The 18,976-nt window shown below is 47.2% G+C and overlaps 1 protein-coding gene across 5 annotated transcripts in view; it reads right to left on the bottom strand.

Moving 5' to 3' along the window:
- The window catches only part of LOC114867274 (gamma-aminobutyric acid receptor subunit beta-3-like), a 45,400-nt gene that overhangs the window by 11,015 nt on the left and 15,409 nt on the right, over positions 1-18,976 (bottom strand). For 2 of the 5 annotated variants that reach the window (XM_029169830.3, XM_029169838.2), the window contains exons 2-7: positions 16,995-17,042; positions 15,222-15,313; positions 15,013-15,080; positions 6,150-6,370; positions 4,251-4,333; positions 3,310-3,447 (exon numbers count right to left, since the gene is read on the bottom strand). In XM_029169830.3, coding sequence (XP_029025663.1) covers positions 3,310-3,447; positions 4,251-4,333; positions 6,150-6,370; positions 15,013-15,080; positions 15,222-15,313; positions 16,995-17,042 — 650 coding nt within the window. Of the gene's footprint in view, positions 1-3,309; positions 3,448-4,250; positions 4,334-6,149; positions 6,371-15,012; positions 15,081-15,221; positions 15,314-15,415; positions 15,959-16,994; positions 17,043-18,376; positions 18,554-18,976 lie in introns of those variants that run through there. The other 3 variants (XM_041073694.2, XM_029169848.3, XM_029169857.3) reach the window with 3 other exon arrangements.

The following is an 18,976-nucleotide window of genomic DNA, read 5'->3' as shown; positions in this document are numbered from 1 at the left end:
TGTACAGTACACTGTATATATGTGCATCGTTTTCACATTAATAACTTCAAAATACCAGCGTCATCAGTCAAGAATAAATCATTGTACATACAGTGGAACATTACCTTTTAAACAAAGAACCAAAGCTCATCAAAGTGTTGGGCATAAAATAAAATAGTTCAATACATGAGCACTATTTTTAGAAAATTCAACTGACTTGATCTATTCTTGTCTTATAACTGATTTTTTGTAATAGTGTATCTAGAGGCATAGTAATATCAATACCATACATTATGTATTTTTTTTTTACCCATCCATTGTGCCCTTAAATTGGGAAAACTACTGCAACATCTCATACTGGCCAGTGGACTGAGACAGACTGGACTCTCCACTGACCCTGGCTCCTTCATCACTACACTAGGTGATGAAGGAGCCAGAATCCACTATTTAAGGTTTCAATTCTCAATTCAGTGTGCTCAGGTAATTAAGGGTTCAACGAAGGAAAGCTCAGCTTACACTAATCAAATTTCCTGTCGCTGGAAGCAGATGTGTCACTTTGCCTGTAGCTTGCTGTGAATCCAGATTTCTACCTCTTGGTACGCTGTCAAAATCGGCGCCGCTGTGCTCCATTGAAAGACGAAAGGCATTGAGAGACGGTGACCCGCCGAGTCTCGAAATACACAAAAATAGCAGCTAGTTTTAGATCGTTATATAAGAGCAGCGGTGAATGTGGCGCACATGGTTTTGCATCAGCTACAGGGATGAAAGCAGGTGCTTTCACACATCTACTCCCTCCCTCTGGATCTTAAGTGCGCATCAAAATGTATATAGGTAATGAAATTTTGGTTGATCACCTTCCACAATCGATTTCGTCTAGACAGCTGAAAGACAAGGGATAGTTATAGGCTTTGTTTGAACTTGAGAATAAAAAGCTATTCTTATGGTGAAGCATATTGCAAGGCTGGTCTGTAGTAAAGCTTAGATAAATACACAACTTATGTGTTATTTATCACACTTGATCCTCCTATATCTGGCTTGCTGTTACTGTAGTCGTGCTGGCCGCCATGAACACGCTCGCCACAAGCTGAACATTTACTTCATTACAGTAGGAATATGGGAACAGCCTGTCACCACTCCTAAAATATCCCATTCACTTCTTTTGATGCCTCCTTAATGGCAGCTCCTCTAGCTAGAGCCCAACCGGCATCGCCGCGGTAACAGATGCAGAAGTGGTTTAAGAGATGAGGAGGCTGAGGTAGCCTCAACGGCGTGTGGGAGTAGAACTGTACTGGCTGTAACTGCTATACCAAACAACATCGGTGAGTGGGAGGAACACCATGTGTGAGGCCGAGGAGGAGAGAAAAGAAGGAGAGAGGCGATGGCATGCAGGGATGATTATAAAAGCTGATGGGAATTAATGAGAGATAAGAGTCGACGATGATGGCGGGGTCTGAAAGGATGGTGGGCCCAGCAGACAGGAACGATGAATGAGCTGAAGGTCCCCCATTACTGTGTTTTTGTAATTATTGTCGCCCTCATCACAGAAGTGCAGGATCTGGGTTTTGAGGATACTGTCTAGAACCCTCATATGTTAAATTCTGAAGCACCTCTGAAAAACAGGTGACAGGACAGCTTCTAGATGAGCAGCTGAAGGATCAAGGAGCATTTCTTAACTTAGCTGTAAAGATAACACTTCATCCAGGGAACCATTCTACACGTATTTAATGACAAATGTCTGGATCACCAGCCGGTGAAGATGCAAACTTTTTGCCTGGAGTAACTCCAGCCTTTTAGCAGTTAGCATCGGGAGCATAAAACAGTCTCTTCTTGGAGGAACAGCGAAGGTACCATGAGTCAACTTCTCAAGTATCACCCGCGTCTCTCTTAGGACGTGAGGTACCCTTGTGAAGAAGAGGAGCTTGCTAAGAAGTGTTAATTATAGGCTTTAGTCATAAAATGAGCACTTGGAGGGTTATTTTCACGAGCTGTTCACAAACCTGAATGGAACACACGACCAATTTTGTCAAAATAGAGCAAAACCTGTTATTAATGTGGCCGTCTTGACATTAGCAAAATGGCAGAGACAGGACAATTGAAGTGCTAAGCGCAATACTTTGGAATATGTCCACAGTGCAAAAGAAACATACATTTAAAAGTTAAAAGGTTTAGGAGTACTGTAAACAAATGCACATAACTGATATTCCACGTGATTTAAACAGAGCTTGACAATAGGCCAAGCACCTCAAGACAGAGAGCAAAACAAGCCGTAGGGAGCGAGAGAGACACCGAGACAGGACAGAAAGAAGAGATAGGAGGTGAGAAGCGAAGGGAGGGGATTAAAGGCTGGCGGGTGGAACATGTAGTGGAGAAAACCTGGTCATTAGCCAGAGCCTGCGGGAGCCTTTGATGTGCTTCACACACCCTGCCAGGAGCACAGGAGCAGATCGCCGGACACTAAACTTTGATAGTCGCCACCCACGGGGGATGTGCGGCGCACTCGCCTCAGCGCCCGCACGTTCCAGTCGCACACGAAGGCAGAGGCGGACGTGCACGCTGCTGGCCAGGAGTGAATGCAAATACGCTGAGAAAAGGCACACAGCGAGAACGAGGACGCAGCCGCTTGAACAGCCACTCAGGCACTGGAGGGACAGCGTGTGTCTGCCCCGAACATGGGAAAAAGACCTAAGAAGCAGTGTCCTATTGAGACTGGGCGTTTCCTCTATATGAGTCGGACTCCTCTGAGAAATGATCTTATTACTAAATGTCACACCGTTTTTATTGCCCCGTTGGCTTAACAAGTCTCCACTGAACAGATTATATGGCGACTGGTTAGAGAGTGTCGATTAATTCGGGTGTTTAGGCACCACACGTCAAGCAGAACACATTACATGACCAGCACGTGCAACACAGGCATATTATTTTTGGAACTAACGCTGACTTTCTGTGAATTTCTCCTCTTGTTGGTGAATTGGTTGTTTTCACCGTTTTAACTACCTCGGGTCTCCGACTGCAGTTTGCTCAAGTCAGCAACATAACCGACCCGCTCTATTAGACTATAGACTCTATTTGCTCTGTAAATCACAGCGTTTACAGTGTGTTTTGGTTAAGCACAGTTCCAGCATCCTTGCATCAGCTGCTTTCACCTCAGGGACACTTCAAACGCAGCGCATTCCTTCACTGTAGCCCAATTAGACGCACCGACAAACACGCGTCTGGCTCTGAGGATTTAGGATCAACAGATCAAGCGCAGATATGTTTGCGACGTAAACTGAAAAATAGGCCGTCCCACCCGTATTCGTGAGCGCTGACGCGCTGGAGCAGCCCCCTCACCTGTGGAAAAGACCACGTTTCTGGACACCAGCTTGTAGTCGACAATAGAGAACTGCGGCAACTCGATCCGCGTCACCCCCGTCACGGCCAACTCGCCTCCTTTCCAGTAGAACTCAATGTCGTCCGTGGTGTAGCCATCTGTACAAGGAGACACACACACACACACACACACACACACACACACACACACACACACACACACACACACACACACACACACACACACACACGCACGCACACCAAGGTGTAACCATCTGTCTCACCATCGCTGGAGACCAAGATATGCAGCGCCGCTGATCGTCCAACTGGGCTGTCACACGGGCAACAAGAACGTTTGAAGTCGTTCCCAAGGACCAGATATTGCTTTGAAATTCAAGTGCGTTAATAACTTCACCAAAATGCCGAGAAAATTCCAAATACATCGTGTGTATGTGTGGGAAAAATTGGCTTAAGCTTATTCTACAAGCAGCAATCCCTGCTAATGCTGATCCTAATCCCCCTTTCCTATTCTAACCTACCAGGTGTAAATAAGCCCCAGATTATAAGGATAAAAAACCAGCAGCGCTACCCTTGTGTTAAGAAGTCACAGTTGCTGGATCAAAGCAAGGCTTTATCATAGAATAATATAAAAGATTTCACTTAAAGTATTAGACCAAGAAGTGCAGCCCTTTAGTATCTTTCAGCCTGGGATTAAGAATCTTTTTTATTCAATACCAAACATATTGACCTTGTTTCCAGGTGCAGTGGAACCTGGAATTGTGGAATTCTGATACGCCATCGGTGATGGCGTATCAGAAGTTCATGGATTGTAACTGAATGGCCCAGGCCAGGGAGGCAGGTTTGACACAGTTTCATTCAGAATGCAATTTTTCACACGATCCCTCTGAGCCCGTGCGCTGCGCTGAATGACAGCCCTAAAGACATTAGGCCCGTCTACTCACAGCTCTCTATCTCCAGAGTGCAGTTCTGTTCGTCCAGGGGATACCTCCTGAGATCCATCATACACGCCGCCGTGGTAGTGATCCTGGAAAAGAAGACGCCGGTGGAGGGAGGGGAGAAAGCGCTGTATTATAGAAGCTGTACTAATGGGATTTACACATACTGCATTGATGATAAGATGGACAGGGAGGAGAAAGACATTACTTCAATTTGTCTGACTTATTTGAATTGTTAAATTGGGAACTGCACAGGTGAAATCAGATAAAAGCACCGAGGTGGTAGCACTCGACTTTGTCTTATCATCTTTAAACGAAACCAAAGGTCCATCCGTCTTTACAAGTTCCTCCATTGGCTTCGAGTTACTGCAGACTGTTGGCACTGTCATCTTAAAATAAGATTATTGCACTGCCTCCAAGCTGAAATGCTGACTGTGTAACTATATACATAATTATGCCATACAGTAGATCGCAGGCAGACAGGCTGTTCTCACTCTTCCCTCTTAATCGGTTCATTCTCCCTTCAAGGAAAATGGCACCTCACCATCCTGTGATTAAGGCCTTTTTGAGCAACCACCACAAAACGAAAAAGGAAAAAAAAAAAAACGCACTAGAGCGGCACATTCTGGCAAAGTGTAGCGCCCGCCTCATTGGAACTGGGTCATAAGGAGATATCCCTTTGTGGATCAGATGCATGAGCTTCAAATTGCTGATAATCAGACGGTTAATATAAGCTGCGGAGTGAAATGCAAATCACGCTGATTTGGGCTGAGTCTGGCCTGATTAACAGCTGGCGGCTTGGCGCCGAGCCAGCGAGCGTCTCCGTTCCTCTAAGACTCGGATGAGCCCGCGGAAACCAATTAGGCGCTATCACAGTACGGCTAAAATTACAATCGCGTCAGATCTGCGCGATGTCGCACATTCTGACTATTGTGACACGCTGTGGTTTACATATAGATTGGATTTCCAACGCGTGGCGTGACATCACCGCTTATTTTTGCACAGTCCCCGCGGCCCAAACACCTGGAGCTCATTTCCCCTGATTAGTATTTAGACAAGCGTGTCTGCCTTCATTCTCTGCCTGTCAACGCCGGCCACGTCGTGTGTCGGGCCTCCCTTTTTCTGGATGACTTGAATGTCAGTCATCCCCCGGACACCATGAACAGTAGGTGCGCGCTTAGTTTTAATCTTAGGAATGCGCATTCAGCACGTTACTCAGCTTCACCTGACGCGCGCTTATGTAACCGCTCATATCGCAAACACCACACACCTCCCGCTGCCTTTGATCTCCCCCAAAGCACCGAGAGGTCTAAAAGTAGCCCGCGGGGCTGGGAGCGACCAACACCACTTGCATAATCAAGCATGACGTTACGATGCTGAAGTATGAGCTCTGACACGTGCAAACGAGAGTGCGCCCTTTGTGCTCTAATGATTCCATATTCATAGACTGAATCAGCCTGTCTAAAAAAGACCCGTCGAAATGTAAAATAAGGACTTAACGTTTATTCCAATGCACCTTCAGAACTGTTTGTGCCGACAACCTCTCTCACTTAAAAGTCAAATTCCAAGGTGCCCTTGAGCACGATAAACAATCCCCTGGCTGCTTGGCGAACAGCAGCAGGCAACTGTGGTGCAGAACTCTAAACACATAGAACGAGCCTCAGCAGTAAAAATGGAGTGAGTTGAAAAAAGCACGTTGGATGCCCTGAGAGTACGCTTTTGAAAATTGCATCATTTCATCATATGCGGCGCATAATTCCGGGAATCCAGATTTCTAGACCCTCGAGCTCTGGTGGGAATCACATCAGTGTCAGCAAACACGGCTTGTTTCTGGTAAACCCCCCAACACAAGCTCATTTTCCCCCGGCCTGAGCACATTGGGACCACATTGGGACCGGAACACACCTGAGGCCGTACAGGACAGTCCCATCCGGATGCAGGCGGATCATCCGGTTCTTGACCGTGACCCCGTGGACAAAAGACTTCTTGTCATTGAGGAAGTAGGTGTCCGGAACCCAGAGCTGATCGGCGACCCTGTTGTCCAGGGTCAGATTGAGGGGGATTCCTACGTAGGCCAGGCGCTTGTCCCTCCAGTACTGTTGGAAATACATGGTCAACGTGTAGTCCTGCGGATGGAAACAGAGGAGAATAGGTCACGGTGACGCGTACCAAGCATGTCATTCTCATTATTCAGACCCCAAACGTTTGCCCTGTCCCCCTCCTCGCGGTCGGCTCGTAGTATTTATATGGCACGACGCAGCATCCCACCGGCTGGAGGGAGCGTGGGCCAACCGATTCACAAACCGCAGCCAAGTTCTCAGATGAGCCCCCCCCCTCCAGTACAGTAGCCCGTACAGTAGGGTGCCGTTGTACAACAAGCATGTGGGCAGGATGACTCACGGAGCTGCAGCCTTGGTGGAACATTTCATACAAATTTTCATCCTCGTCGTTACTTATGAATTCCCAGTAAGGGCAGAGCAATTCACAAAGCCCCAGAGTTGAACAGCGACGAAGCCCGAAAGCTTTTTAAACGATTCCGTTTAATTGACTCGATCAAAACAACTAAAATGGGAACGTGTGCGTTGAATAAGATTTTATTGCGCTACCTTCTCAAGGTTACGCCTCATTTATCAGTCTAACGGGCGTATTCCCATTTCCCAAACACAATCGAACTCAGAGACTCTGGAACACAAAGGTTCTGAAGGCTCTGGTGTCATTTCTTACTCAGTTACTCAGTAACACCAGTCCCCAGGTGTTTCACTGTGAGGCTGTGTTTACGTTGGCTTTGGTGGTTGGAAACTGTGGCTCATTTGTCACCTCAGTGCTCCAGACCACCGTCGAGCCTTTGCGCCCATGTTACGTTTGGGTTTTTCCTGTTGCACCTGCTCCTGGTACAACGCTGCCTTTTACCTGACAGCCACCAGCTCCACCTCGCGCCTCAGTTGTTGGTTTTCTTCAAAAGCGTGTAAATATAAGGGTGTTAGTAAATGTGTGATTGCTGGTATTAGTGTAATGAACGCGCACCATCTGGCAGCTAAGCCAAAGAAGCACTGGCACGGCGTCCTTCATGTCCAGCCAAGTCAAGCATTTCAGGACGATTGTGTGAGGTGAAGAAAGGAAATTCAGCAGCTCGTGCCTTTGTTTTGCCCTGATTCAAGTGGTGTTTGTTGGGGACAGAACCATCGGCGTGGGGAGTGGGTAGACCCTCTCCCTTCCTCATTCCACTTCACATAATCCACTTACCCAAATAACTGTCTTTCCCTATTCCTGATTTTCCCCCGGTCCAGTTGCACCTTTCATTCACTCCACGGCAAAGGCCATGATCTCCCCCCTGACATGAAATACAATCACCCTGCTCGAGCTGACACCACCAGAAACACGCACATGTTGGCTGGTCCTGCAGGTTTCGGCTTCACGCCGAAAACAGGAACGACAATGAGGAGCGGAGCAGGCGCCGAGCATGACTTTCAAAAATATTCATGCGTGTTATGTAACTGAAATAGTTATTTGTCTCTCCACACAGCCCTCTCAACACTGTTACTTACAAAACAGTTTTGCATTTTCATGAGACAACTACAGAATAGAACGGAGCAACATTATGCAAATAGCGATAACTGACTGCGTGTTAATCACCCACTCTTCGTTTTACTGAGACCTAATGTGCAATGAATGCCTTCCAGGTTGGGTTTGCACACAGAGATGAAAACAGGGAAGATCTTAGTCAGCACAGGATCCAGATTGGTCCCACAGCACGACAGGGAAAGCTCACTGGCACCGAGCCACAGATGGATGTATGGTGGTAAAACCAGTAAGTGCGCAGTATCTGCAGCCAAACAGTGGCGCCGTTCTGGTTGTGAGGCTTAGCATCGGTACGAGTACTGTGGGATGGAAGCTCGGCCTATTAAAACATTAGGCAACCGCATAAGCATTTGTTAGTGTTGCACTACTGTCATCTCTCAGAACAATTAACCCTGAAACTACACAGATTTGTAAAATGACTTGCTTGTTGTTCAGCAACATGTCACCATGGCCTGACCAAGACACATTTTTTTAAATATGATTATTTATTCCCTATAGGGAACATTCCTGTGCTACATGCAGATCTGTAGATGTCCATAATTAACCTTCATTTGCACCATTATTAACCATTACTGTAAAGGCTTATTCCATGTTAAAATGTGAGTCTGAACCAGTCACAGGAGAACAGCTGCAAATTCAGAATTGACATTTTAATTATTAAAAATGTTTTATTTATTGTGCTGTAAGCAAAGAACTACCAGCTGCACTTGGTCCTTTTGCATCGTGTCCTACCTCCTGCATAGCTACCAAGGCACAGCCCCTCCACAAATAATGGAAGCCACCTTACAAGGACAATCTGCAGGGATCTAGGTGTGTTATTATTTGTAGACCACAATATTCTGAGACAGTGGATTACAAACTATATATTAAACCGCACAATATAGAAAAGCTGGAACGAACACATTTCTTTATTTGCAATGCAACAATGTTGGAGTCATGCAGCTGTAGGGTTTTGTGTGTTATGTTAGTAATGGCTACAGAACCTGGAGGCTGTGTAAAGATCTACTATGATCTCCTCCTCATAACTCCACCCCCAGACTGAACCAGCCAGCTTGAAGACCCACCAGTGACAAGCGATGTGACAGCACTGGGATCAGTTGCTCAGAGTTTACACAGAACAATGTGCTCCGTAGGCCCACTCACACACACACACGCACACACCTACACACACCTGGATTTGATGATGAACGCTGCTACAAAACCCAGTCGCCATCCTTTAAATAACAGCAATCTGTTTCTTTGAGTGAAAATAAATCCGCGTCACTTTTCAGGAAGCGGTGACACCGGGGGCAGCAGGCGCTATCAATCACGACGCCTCTAAATGCTCAACGTGGATTGATCACAGCATCTGCTGGAAACTCAATTTGCTGGACAAACTAGTCCTGCAGAAGCCCCCCCGTTCTATCACCACTGTAACCTTAGCCTTCATCAATTCCTACAAATGACTGTCCTCTTCACAGCCTCACTCTGACCCTCATCATCACCGCTGAGCGTACACACACACACACACACACACACACGCACGCACACACACACACACACACACACACACACACACACACACACACACACACACACACACACACACACACACACACACACACACACACAGTGCACCTCGTAAATTACTGACACTAATCACGGAGCCTGTCACAACGCACACAGGAATCCTCATCAGTCTTGCATGAGGACAATCAGAATGTATTTCAGACGAGGGCGAGTGCGGCTTTTGTTTTTTTGAGGACCTGACCCGTTACACGAGCAACCAACACACGCAGTTGTTGTGTTATTAGCGTGCGATTTCCACAGAGATAATAACAGTGACCAATGGAAATTTTCAGCACGCCTCAATTATTCAATTAGGTTAACTGGATAATCACTTCCATTGAGGCTGTATGACAATTGCGATAAGCGGAGTTTTGGCTGTGAAGTGACCCACATTTAATTTAAGCTCTCAGCCGGCGCACCGACTGCTCCGTCACGATACCGCCAGTCTCAAGGAATTATCCGGCTAACGCCGCTGCACGGCGCGCGCCCCCTGACCCCAGAGCGTGCCGCTGCTCGCCCGTCACCGCCCGGTGGAGCCGAGCGGGAGAGGGTTTAACGGAAGGAGAGGAAGAAGAGGCGTCGGTAACGGGACGCGGATCAAAGCGGCTCCGCTCCAACAGCGGCATAAAAAAATAAATAGCTCACAGCTATTCATCAAGTTTTCCCTGCCTCAGCTTCAGACAAACGACCGTATGCTACAGTATGTAATCACCACGTGCTCTATATGAACCTCTGTTCTGTAAAGCAATTTGTGTCACTTCAGTGTAATTTTGGAGCGCTCCCCAGGGATCGCCCCGAGGCGGTATATCACCGCAGTGCAGGGGAGATCCCTCTGCGAGACCCCCCCCCCTTCTATAGGATGACAGGGCTGGCCTCAATATGTAGTCATCTACAAATCGACTAATACTAATACTAATACAAGTGCATTCCTTCATGAAGAGTGATGAAGGTGACAGAGAGGACAGAGGAGAAGCACATTTTTCTAATAAATGAGCCACAACCTATAATTTGCTCTTTGTTTATGTTTTTTCATAGCATTCATTCATTCGAGGAATGGATTGAATTGCTTCAAGCAACTCTACTTGCCGCTATTCTGGATTTATCTTCATATTCCTGTTATATTCCGCCGGTGCTTTTTGTCACGCGCTTTGGTTCCAGCAGCCAAAGGGTTAAGCATCCCCTCAGCCAGTAGCATCTACCCAATCCAGGAAGCACACAAAAGCCATTCGTACTGTATAAAGCTTGTTAGCTTAAGTAGCTGGAATAGTGACAACTTAAGCGCCGGTCGAGTCACGCGCCATCACCTCCAGTGCACGCTTGTCCATCATTTAACGTGCAGTTACAGTACAGGGCTGATCTACTGCTGTTTATGTCATTTGGCGTTAAAATGACCAGCTGTTGGTCTTTTAAAAGCCTCTGATTCACTTTGAGTTGTGCTGTTCCAATAAAGCTGCCATGCCTCGCCTAAATACGCAGGCCTCGATTCCCTCGACCTTTTTAATCTCGAGATTGATTTAAAGACCCAACGGTAAAATGCTTCGGTTGTTCATGAGTCTTTCCTCTCCTTCGTAAACTTGCATATCCGCTGTATCCATCACTGCGAGCGGACTCACGCTGGTGACTCATGACCTTTGCAGTAGACACCGCTGTAAATCCAGTTCATAGTTTAGCCGCCCCTATTTGTTTTACAACATAACTGCTGCCTGAGCGGCACCAAGAAAGGAAATGAGGTCGACGCCTGTCAATTCCAGACTCCCCAGGCTAATACGACGGCGCGGCGTCTTAAAGGTGTACGCGACAGACTGGGGTTCACTGGGCGGTCCCCCTTCCAATCACACGCCCTGTCAGGAGAGCGGCACGGCGGACCAGGAAGTGCCCGCTCTGCTCAGTCTAAATCTCAACGATCATCACTTCATCCTACAGCGGGCCATCTCCTGAGGCCAATTACGTTCCATCAGGCAGAAAGCCGGATGTCGGATAAAAGACGTGGGGATATATTAAGTCACACTCGCAGCACAAGAAGAAAGATATGCTCTTTTTGCATAGCAGGAAAACCTATCTCAGATAACTAGGGTAACTCAGAGCATTGGCAACATCTGATTCCAAGGCTCCTTTTACTGTATGCAGGAGCATGTATATGGATGTGGCCGCAAGTAGTGAGACAGCTGGTCTCGGATCAGAACGTGTGTTTAAAACCTAATTAACCTAAAGACCTACGACGGTCCTCCCGATGTCAACATTAATCTACGTGTACACACACTAAATTGCCTGGAACCTTAGACAACACCCAGGGCAAACAAGCCTCGCCGAAGTTTGCCGACTTGTTGTGGTACCGGAGCGCAACTCCAACAAACAAACCAGGCGGCAGGAACATTTGGAGAAAAGGAGATGGATCTTTTCACCTCTCCATAATGACAGATTTTTTTTTCCTTCTGACACCCACGCGCGTCCGTGGGCGTACGGATGACTAGCGCGTTCAGCCTGCAACCGAAACAACGTGGACTGCACGCAGCCTGACCGTTCCCACCGCGCCAGGAGCGCTACCTTCACCGTGCTATAATTTAATTTGACCAAATTATGACGGCTTTCATCGAGCAGCGATAATGGCCTGGCATAAAGGACTCGATAGCTCTTACTGCAACGGGGGAATCGCGCTTGTTTGTGCGCTGGTGCACGAGGCGCCTACACACGATGCCCTTACTTTGCATTTAAACTTTCTTAATAGCAGTATTTCCAAACAACTCAAATGCAGGGTAATATTACTCATTGCCACCTCTAAACCTCACATTAAACCAGCTTTAACAACAAAAACCTCCTTTCGCAAATGTATTCCACAGCCAACCTAAACAGGAAGGCTTTTTCAGCTGATCCGTTCTGAGACGTCTTCCAAGTGGGCACGTAACCTCCGCCGCCACTCTGATCTCGTTCTAGTGCGTGTTTTTGATCAGCAGAAGCCCTCTGCACACCCCTGACAACCCTCGGAGGTAATTAGTGCACCTCTCGCAGACACTTTAGCATCTGCTAGTGCAGGAGCTCGCGCTCCGCGAAGGCAGAGCGGCTCGGCCGCCCTGCCCTGCCAAACGAGCCAGATGCTGCAGCATATTCACTTTTTTGAGTTGTGAGCTATTTCAGACAGACTGCATCGCCTGCCTCTGCCTTCTCTTCACCCTGGATTTCTCACATCTGTGTTCCCCAGTGCTCTCTGCCTCTCTCTGTTTCTCTTGGTCACTCAATAAGTCTTCAGATCTTTACTTGTGGATGCTTTTACTTCAGAGTCTCTGCCCCAGCGCTTTGCCTAATGAAATTACCAGGGCTAAAACTGGTGAAAGGACCAGCTCCAACTTAGTCAGAAGCTGAAATCAGCCCCTGCTACGCATCAAATACAGCCACACTAAATGCACCATATGTCAAATGCATCATGTTCATGCAGTATAAAACTTTGAAAAAGCTTGGGAAATAAACGAGGACTGGGTGAAGCTGATTCTCCCATTTTGTCCTATCCCCTTGTCCCTTGTAAGATTATACATAAACTAGTAAAGGTTTAAAGTTGTCTAATTGATGGCCATGGAGAAACTACTATTTCCTATAGAATTAAATATCTTCAAATTCTTAGTAAACCTAACCATTCATTCAAGAAAACATACAGTAGAAAGACGTGGTGCTCCTAGTTTTATGAACTGTGAAATATTGCTTTCCAACTAACCTGTACTGGTTAAGGAGATCCTTTAATCCTCATTTTGTATTCATGTACTCATGCTCATTAGCTACTCCTTCACCTCAATCAATACCTAACTATATTGCTTTGCACAGAGCTACTGAGCTGTGAGCTACTGTCTGACGCTCTTTGACCTTAACACTGGACCTTCTTCTTCACAAACCTGTCAGGTGTGATAATATTGGCTTTGTGAACGTGACAGGTGACGTTTCAAGGTCTAATACAGCCAACCTGAAGCCGCGCTGTGTTTTAATGCTCCTTTTCTCTTTGTGGGGATGAAACAGTCATAGGGCGGCTAAAAGCGGACACTATTGTTCTCGTCTTCATCTGCAGAGAAGGAGCTCGGCTCCGTTTCAGCCGAGCAAGCAGTGCTTGTCTCAATAAACCTTCAACTTTTAAGACCAGCCTCTCAATTACGCCCGTGGGCCGTTCCAATGGGCGGCTGAAGTGGATTTAAAAGCTGAAATTTTATTGGAATGAATGCAGAACGGAGCCCGGCGACTGGGAAGCTGTCGCCGCTCGCGAGAGGAACAGAGAGCGCAGCGTTTATCTGGGCTGTGCTGTTTGGTGCTGCTGAAAGGATAAAGCATGGCACTGTCACTGCCGGGACAAAAGCACTCATTATCCATTTCCCTCTGGAGTAACCCCCTCGCTAGAACTGCAGACAGCCTCGCCTCTGGAAGACAGGCAGCCACCAAATGTCAAACTCCGGGGCGAACGCGGACAGCTTTGTTTCGGCTTCGACGCCGGACGGCATCCGGGACCCGTCCGTCGGACGCGAGCGGGCGGGCGGACGCGCCTGTGTCGTCCCCCGGTGCGTTGACGCCAGTGAAAAAATAGACCTGATTAATTATCAGTTTGGGTGTGATCTCAGCTGTCTGACTCCCCGGTGGATCAGCTGTCTTTCACGAGAGCAGCCTTTATGTCTTGCTGGGATAAAGTTAGCAGACAAACTGTTGGCCTGCCTGGAAAAGTCTCCACCAAACCACCTGGTGAAGTAATCATTGGCCATGAGTGTCGACATTTTATTTTAAATTCAGATCAGTAAAAAAGTAGTCATTTCCTTTTCTGTGTCAAGAAGCATCATACGTTTCACTAAATGCTATTTTTACTCTAAAACTGATACGACTGCATCGCTTTCTTCACTGCTCGTGTCCTCAGCAGCCAACATCTGGAATAAGAGTCATGATGGTTACACCTACAGAGAGACCATGACACAGAATCAACACCGAAGGACGGGGAGAGACGGCGTTCCGGTCGCAATCTGGGTCATCGACTTAACGTGCGATCGCCTGAAGTTTGTTTTTCCTGCGTGTGGCTACACGTGTCGTAAGTGTCAGCGTCCAGCTTTGCAAATGAGCAAACCCAATCAGAGCTCCCTGATAGCTGTCTGCCCTCTCCACCACTGTTAACCGTGGCTCCAGAGGTTAACAAGCGGCGCGCGGAGTGAGCTAAAGTTTCTCCCGGCTGTCGATTTCAAAGGCATAAATAAAGATTTCAATGCAGAGCGGAGAGTCCGGCATTAGCGGTGCACGTTTTCCATCATCTGCGCACAGTGCATATGCATTGCATGGGGACTATATTGATTTTAAAACCACCGTTGCTGCCTTAATCCACCCTTTAAGTGAGCCGAGGCCGCTGGGTGATGATCAACATGTAGGGAAAAAGCAGCAGGAAGCATGTCTTTTTACACCGCGGCTGTGATTTCTGTGTGTAAGGTGACACTGCGCTGGCGGTGCGCGAGATAAAGATGCTTTATTGCTCACAGGAAACCCAGCCCATCCATCTCAGCATCACATAATGGCTTCAGAGGGAAAAAAATGGATTTACATCAGCGCCTCCTATCACCAATAAGCCAGGAATTCATATAGCAGCAGCGCTAAAACACACATGTTATTAGTAACGGGGTGTTGTGAATTCACTCACCATGTTGACTTCTGAGACCATGTCTATGCTCGCCACGTCTATGCTCATCCCGACTTTAACAGGGGCCCCTGGAAGAGGTTAAACAGCGGAAAATGGATATAGGCCTCCACATCTACACCTGACCACAACACGGCGCGTGGCGCCAAAAATCAAGCTCGCAGCCTGGCGGCGCGAAGGAGGACGAAATGGGGGGTGACGGTGGCACGTACCTCCAAAGTCCGGCCTCAGTCGGATGTCGTATCCCTTCAGCAGTTTGTCCACGGTCTCCTTCACGAAAGACATGTTGCCCGGTTCATTGACGCTGAAACGAGAGCACAAACAAGACGAGAACATCACCTTGACGCACGCGCCCGTCGGCCGCGGGGAATAACCTTGACTCCGCCGCGGCGGCGCGAGCGCTCACCTTTTCGCGCAGCACACGATCGAACCGACGACCAGCGCGGACAGGACGCGAAAGTGGCGAGCCCCGCGCGAGGCGAACATCGCCGCTCGCTGTTCGGCGTTGACGTCTACGGCAGCAACGAGCCCCCGCTTTGCAATCAACAGACGGTCGCGGACGCGCTTCGAATCAGAGTAAATCCATTGATCGCTGAGAAGTCGACTGAACGGGCGCGGGGGGGGGGTGGAAAAAAGTCAGCGGCGTGCTGTGGATGGAGTGAGACGGGAAACACGGGATGTCATCGCCTCCCCGGCGTGAACACTGGCTCCGCTTCGCTGTGTCGTCCGTCACTGAGCAGCGGGCTCCTACATTCAGGCGCTGAAGCGCATATTGATGAGCCCAGTGTGCAGGGATGCTGCTGCTGCTGCTGCTGCTGCTGCTGCTGCTGGTGGCGGCGGCGAAGGCACTCGGCTTGTTCAAATTAGAGACGAAGCTCAACACGGACGCACTGTAAAAAACACACCCACCAGTAGCTGCAGTGTAGTCTGGTTCTTATTTCCTCAGTCTTTTTTCCTAAACACGTGGTTATAATATTCGTTTGTTATGCAAATTAATATATTTTAATCCATGCGCTTCTTGAATTATCATTTGGCTTTTAATTGACTTGCTAATAAGTTTTATGTCTATCTTCAGAGCGCTGAATTAGATGGATGTGGGTGTTTAAAGCGCCACTCTGGCTATTTCTGTTAAGTGCCTTTACATAATTATGAAATTTAGGAGATACCTTTTTAAATAAAGATTAAAGTTGAAACAAAACATTGGCTCCTGCTGCTCTGATGCAACAGACCGTTTAGACCTTTAATGCAAACCTTCTCTCATTATGTCTGTCAAGGTTCATCCAGGTCAAAGTTTCTGTTGATTGATTCTTCTCCCTGAAGACGTTTTAACCTCCATCCAAAAGGCTGAACCGAAGAAACCTTCTGAATAAAAAATGAAATGTTTTCTTCAATGAGCATAGATTTTTTGAAGCGTTTTTAAATTATTTTCACAGACAATGTTTACAGACTGAGTGTAGTCCAAATGAAAGTTTAATGTGCAATGGTCATTTATGTTTTTGATCTGATGTCACTATTGTCTGGGAAGTCATACCTTCTTCTTCTTCTTCTTTGAGCTTCTCCACTTAGCTTTAGTATTTTTTACAGGAGAAGTCCCAATCAAGGGAAAGTTAGAAGTCAGTTTAATAAATGATCTGCTAGGTTTCCGCAACAGTAATTGTGGCTTGTTAAAACAGTAAAACCGTTTTTTACAGTGCTCCTCACGCCATCTGCGCCAATCCCTTTGCACTGTTTCCCATAAAAATGGCGGGATCTGAGCAGTATGAACCGGTGAACACACTGCATCAACCTATCGATGCTTGTAAATCGGACGCCTGCTCTGAGCCTCTGTTCCTTTTTATAAAACATGGGTCTTTGCTGAATATTTTTTAGATTGAGAGTTGGAATTCCCTGAATAGCTGCGACCTCGTGTTTTGCGGGTGTGCATGCACCCTCCCGCATAATTGGTGATGCTCATTAATAAATAATGTAGGTGTGACATTTCCTACCTGGTGTCATAGATGGCGACCAACTTCTTGTTTCCGTCAACAGCGTTCCTGAAAAAACACAGAGTGGTGACATCAGTAAAAAGTGACATCATGCATGTTTATGAAAGTTATGAGCACAAACAATCTTGAAATTTAAGCCTATTATATCTAAAATGTGTGTTTTTGTGTTTGACCTTCCCTTGTATGTTGTTTGCTGTGTGTATAGCTCCTGCTTCTGCCCACTTTTATAGCCTGCGGCGATGCAGGGCTGTACAACTGTGAAGTGCCTGCAGGGCAAATACTGAAAGGCTCTGGGTTTATCTGGGAGACCCCCTTCCCCCACCTCATCACACGCACACACACACACACACACACACACACACACACACACACACACACACACACACATACACACCTGCGCACACGCGCACACACACACGCACACACGCGCACACGCGCACACACACACACACACACACACACACACACACACACACACACACACACACACACACACACACACACACACACACACGCCGCTGCATCTTTATCTCTTCCTCGCTCGCACACTTGTCCAACCGGTCATTACTGTGCAGGAGCTGTCCGCGCCAGCGTGGTGCTGAAAGCAGATCCCGAGAGGACTGGCGGGTGTTTCCTCACGGTCTGAGGCTGCGGCTCGCGCGCACAGCCTGCATCTCCACACGGATTAAAGAAAGTGGAGGGACGTTAACTATCACTCTGTAATTACCATCCACGAAACATGGAGCTCGGCTACCCTCTTATGGCAGGATGTTTAGAGACGTTTTTTGAGATTCACTTGTTTAAATGGGGGCAGTTGTTGCTTATGATATCTACCCTGGGCTATTAATAAAAATATATTCTAAAAACGTGGGTATATTATTTTATACTATATACACGATAAAAAAGAGTAGATTGATAAATAATTTTACTCACTGCATATGGCGACAGGAAATAATGTCCTGCACACAGTGCAGGACAAGTAATTAGTCAACAGAAGAAGACTGCGAGTTTCCTTAAATATGCGCATGAAATTGATTTTCTTTTCTCCACGGGACCCTAAAGCAACCAGCAGCTATTTTTCACCTGCGGTGATCTTTCTGGGTCAGTCTGTCAGTGTCACGTTTTTTTATGGCTGTAGGGCAGTAATTCCCAGCCTGGGGGTAACTAACGTAGCTACTTCACATAATACATAAACATAAAAAAGTCAGTCACGAACGCTAGTCAGCACACGAGCCCAAACGTGTTGCTAAAAGACGGCATTAAGCAAGGTAAGCTCTAATAACCTGTGGTTTAGCTAGCTAGCTAAAGGAGTTAGCTAAAAGTTGTCAAAGTAGCATATTAGCTAAAATGCCATGTCGCTATTAGCTGAAAAGTAAACTTACTAAAGAGATAAAACAGTTGGTTAAAGCCATTTGAAATGTGTAGAAGTCGTGAATGAAACTTGTACTTCACTTGCAGTTAGCTACAAGCTACATGGATGATAACTTGTATGAAAACCTAGCGTTAACTGTTATAACCTTAAAATTTAACGTAAATTTAACCGTTTCAGCACATCTGGATCACGACAGGTGGGTCTGCTGTATCTGGACGACAAACGGACGACAAACATATCTAACTGTTTTATTTAGATTTAAAATCGGCAGTGTATTCATTAATACAGCCCACATTCTCCCGTCGCACGCGGAGTGCGTCCAGTAACAGCCCCAACGACAGAGCATTGATTATAGAACGATTAAGGGCTGCTCTCGGGGCGACTTTGTTCTGTTGCGCCGGCAGTAGGCGGTGTAGCGACGGACCAGAATACGCGGAGTGAACTGAGTCTTCGACGAGGCTGGCGGAGCCCACTCCACCGGTGAGCAGGCAGCCCGCGCGACACGCTTCTGCCGCCGCCGCCGCCGCCGCCGCTGCGACACCTCTGTGGGCGACGCAGGAGAAGCGGTGCGCCAGGCGTTGAAGGCGATGAAGGTGCTGTAGCCTATAGG

Source organism: Betta splendens, chromosome 2, assembly GCF_900634795.4.
Source record: "Betta splendens chromosome 2, fBetSpl5.4, whole genome shotgun sequence".
Lineage (NCBI taxonomy): Eukaryota > Metazoa > Chordata > Actinopteri > Anabantiformes > Osphronemidae > Betta > Betta splendens.
The sequence above is the reverse complement of the archived record's forward strand: the minus strand, read 5'-3'. Positions and strand labels throughout refer to the sequence as shown.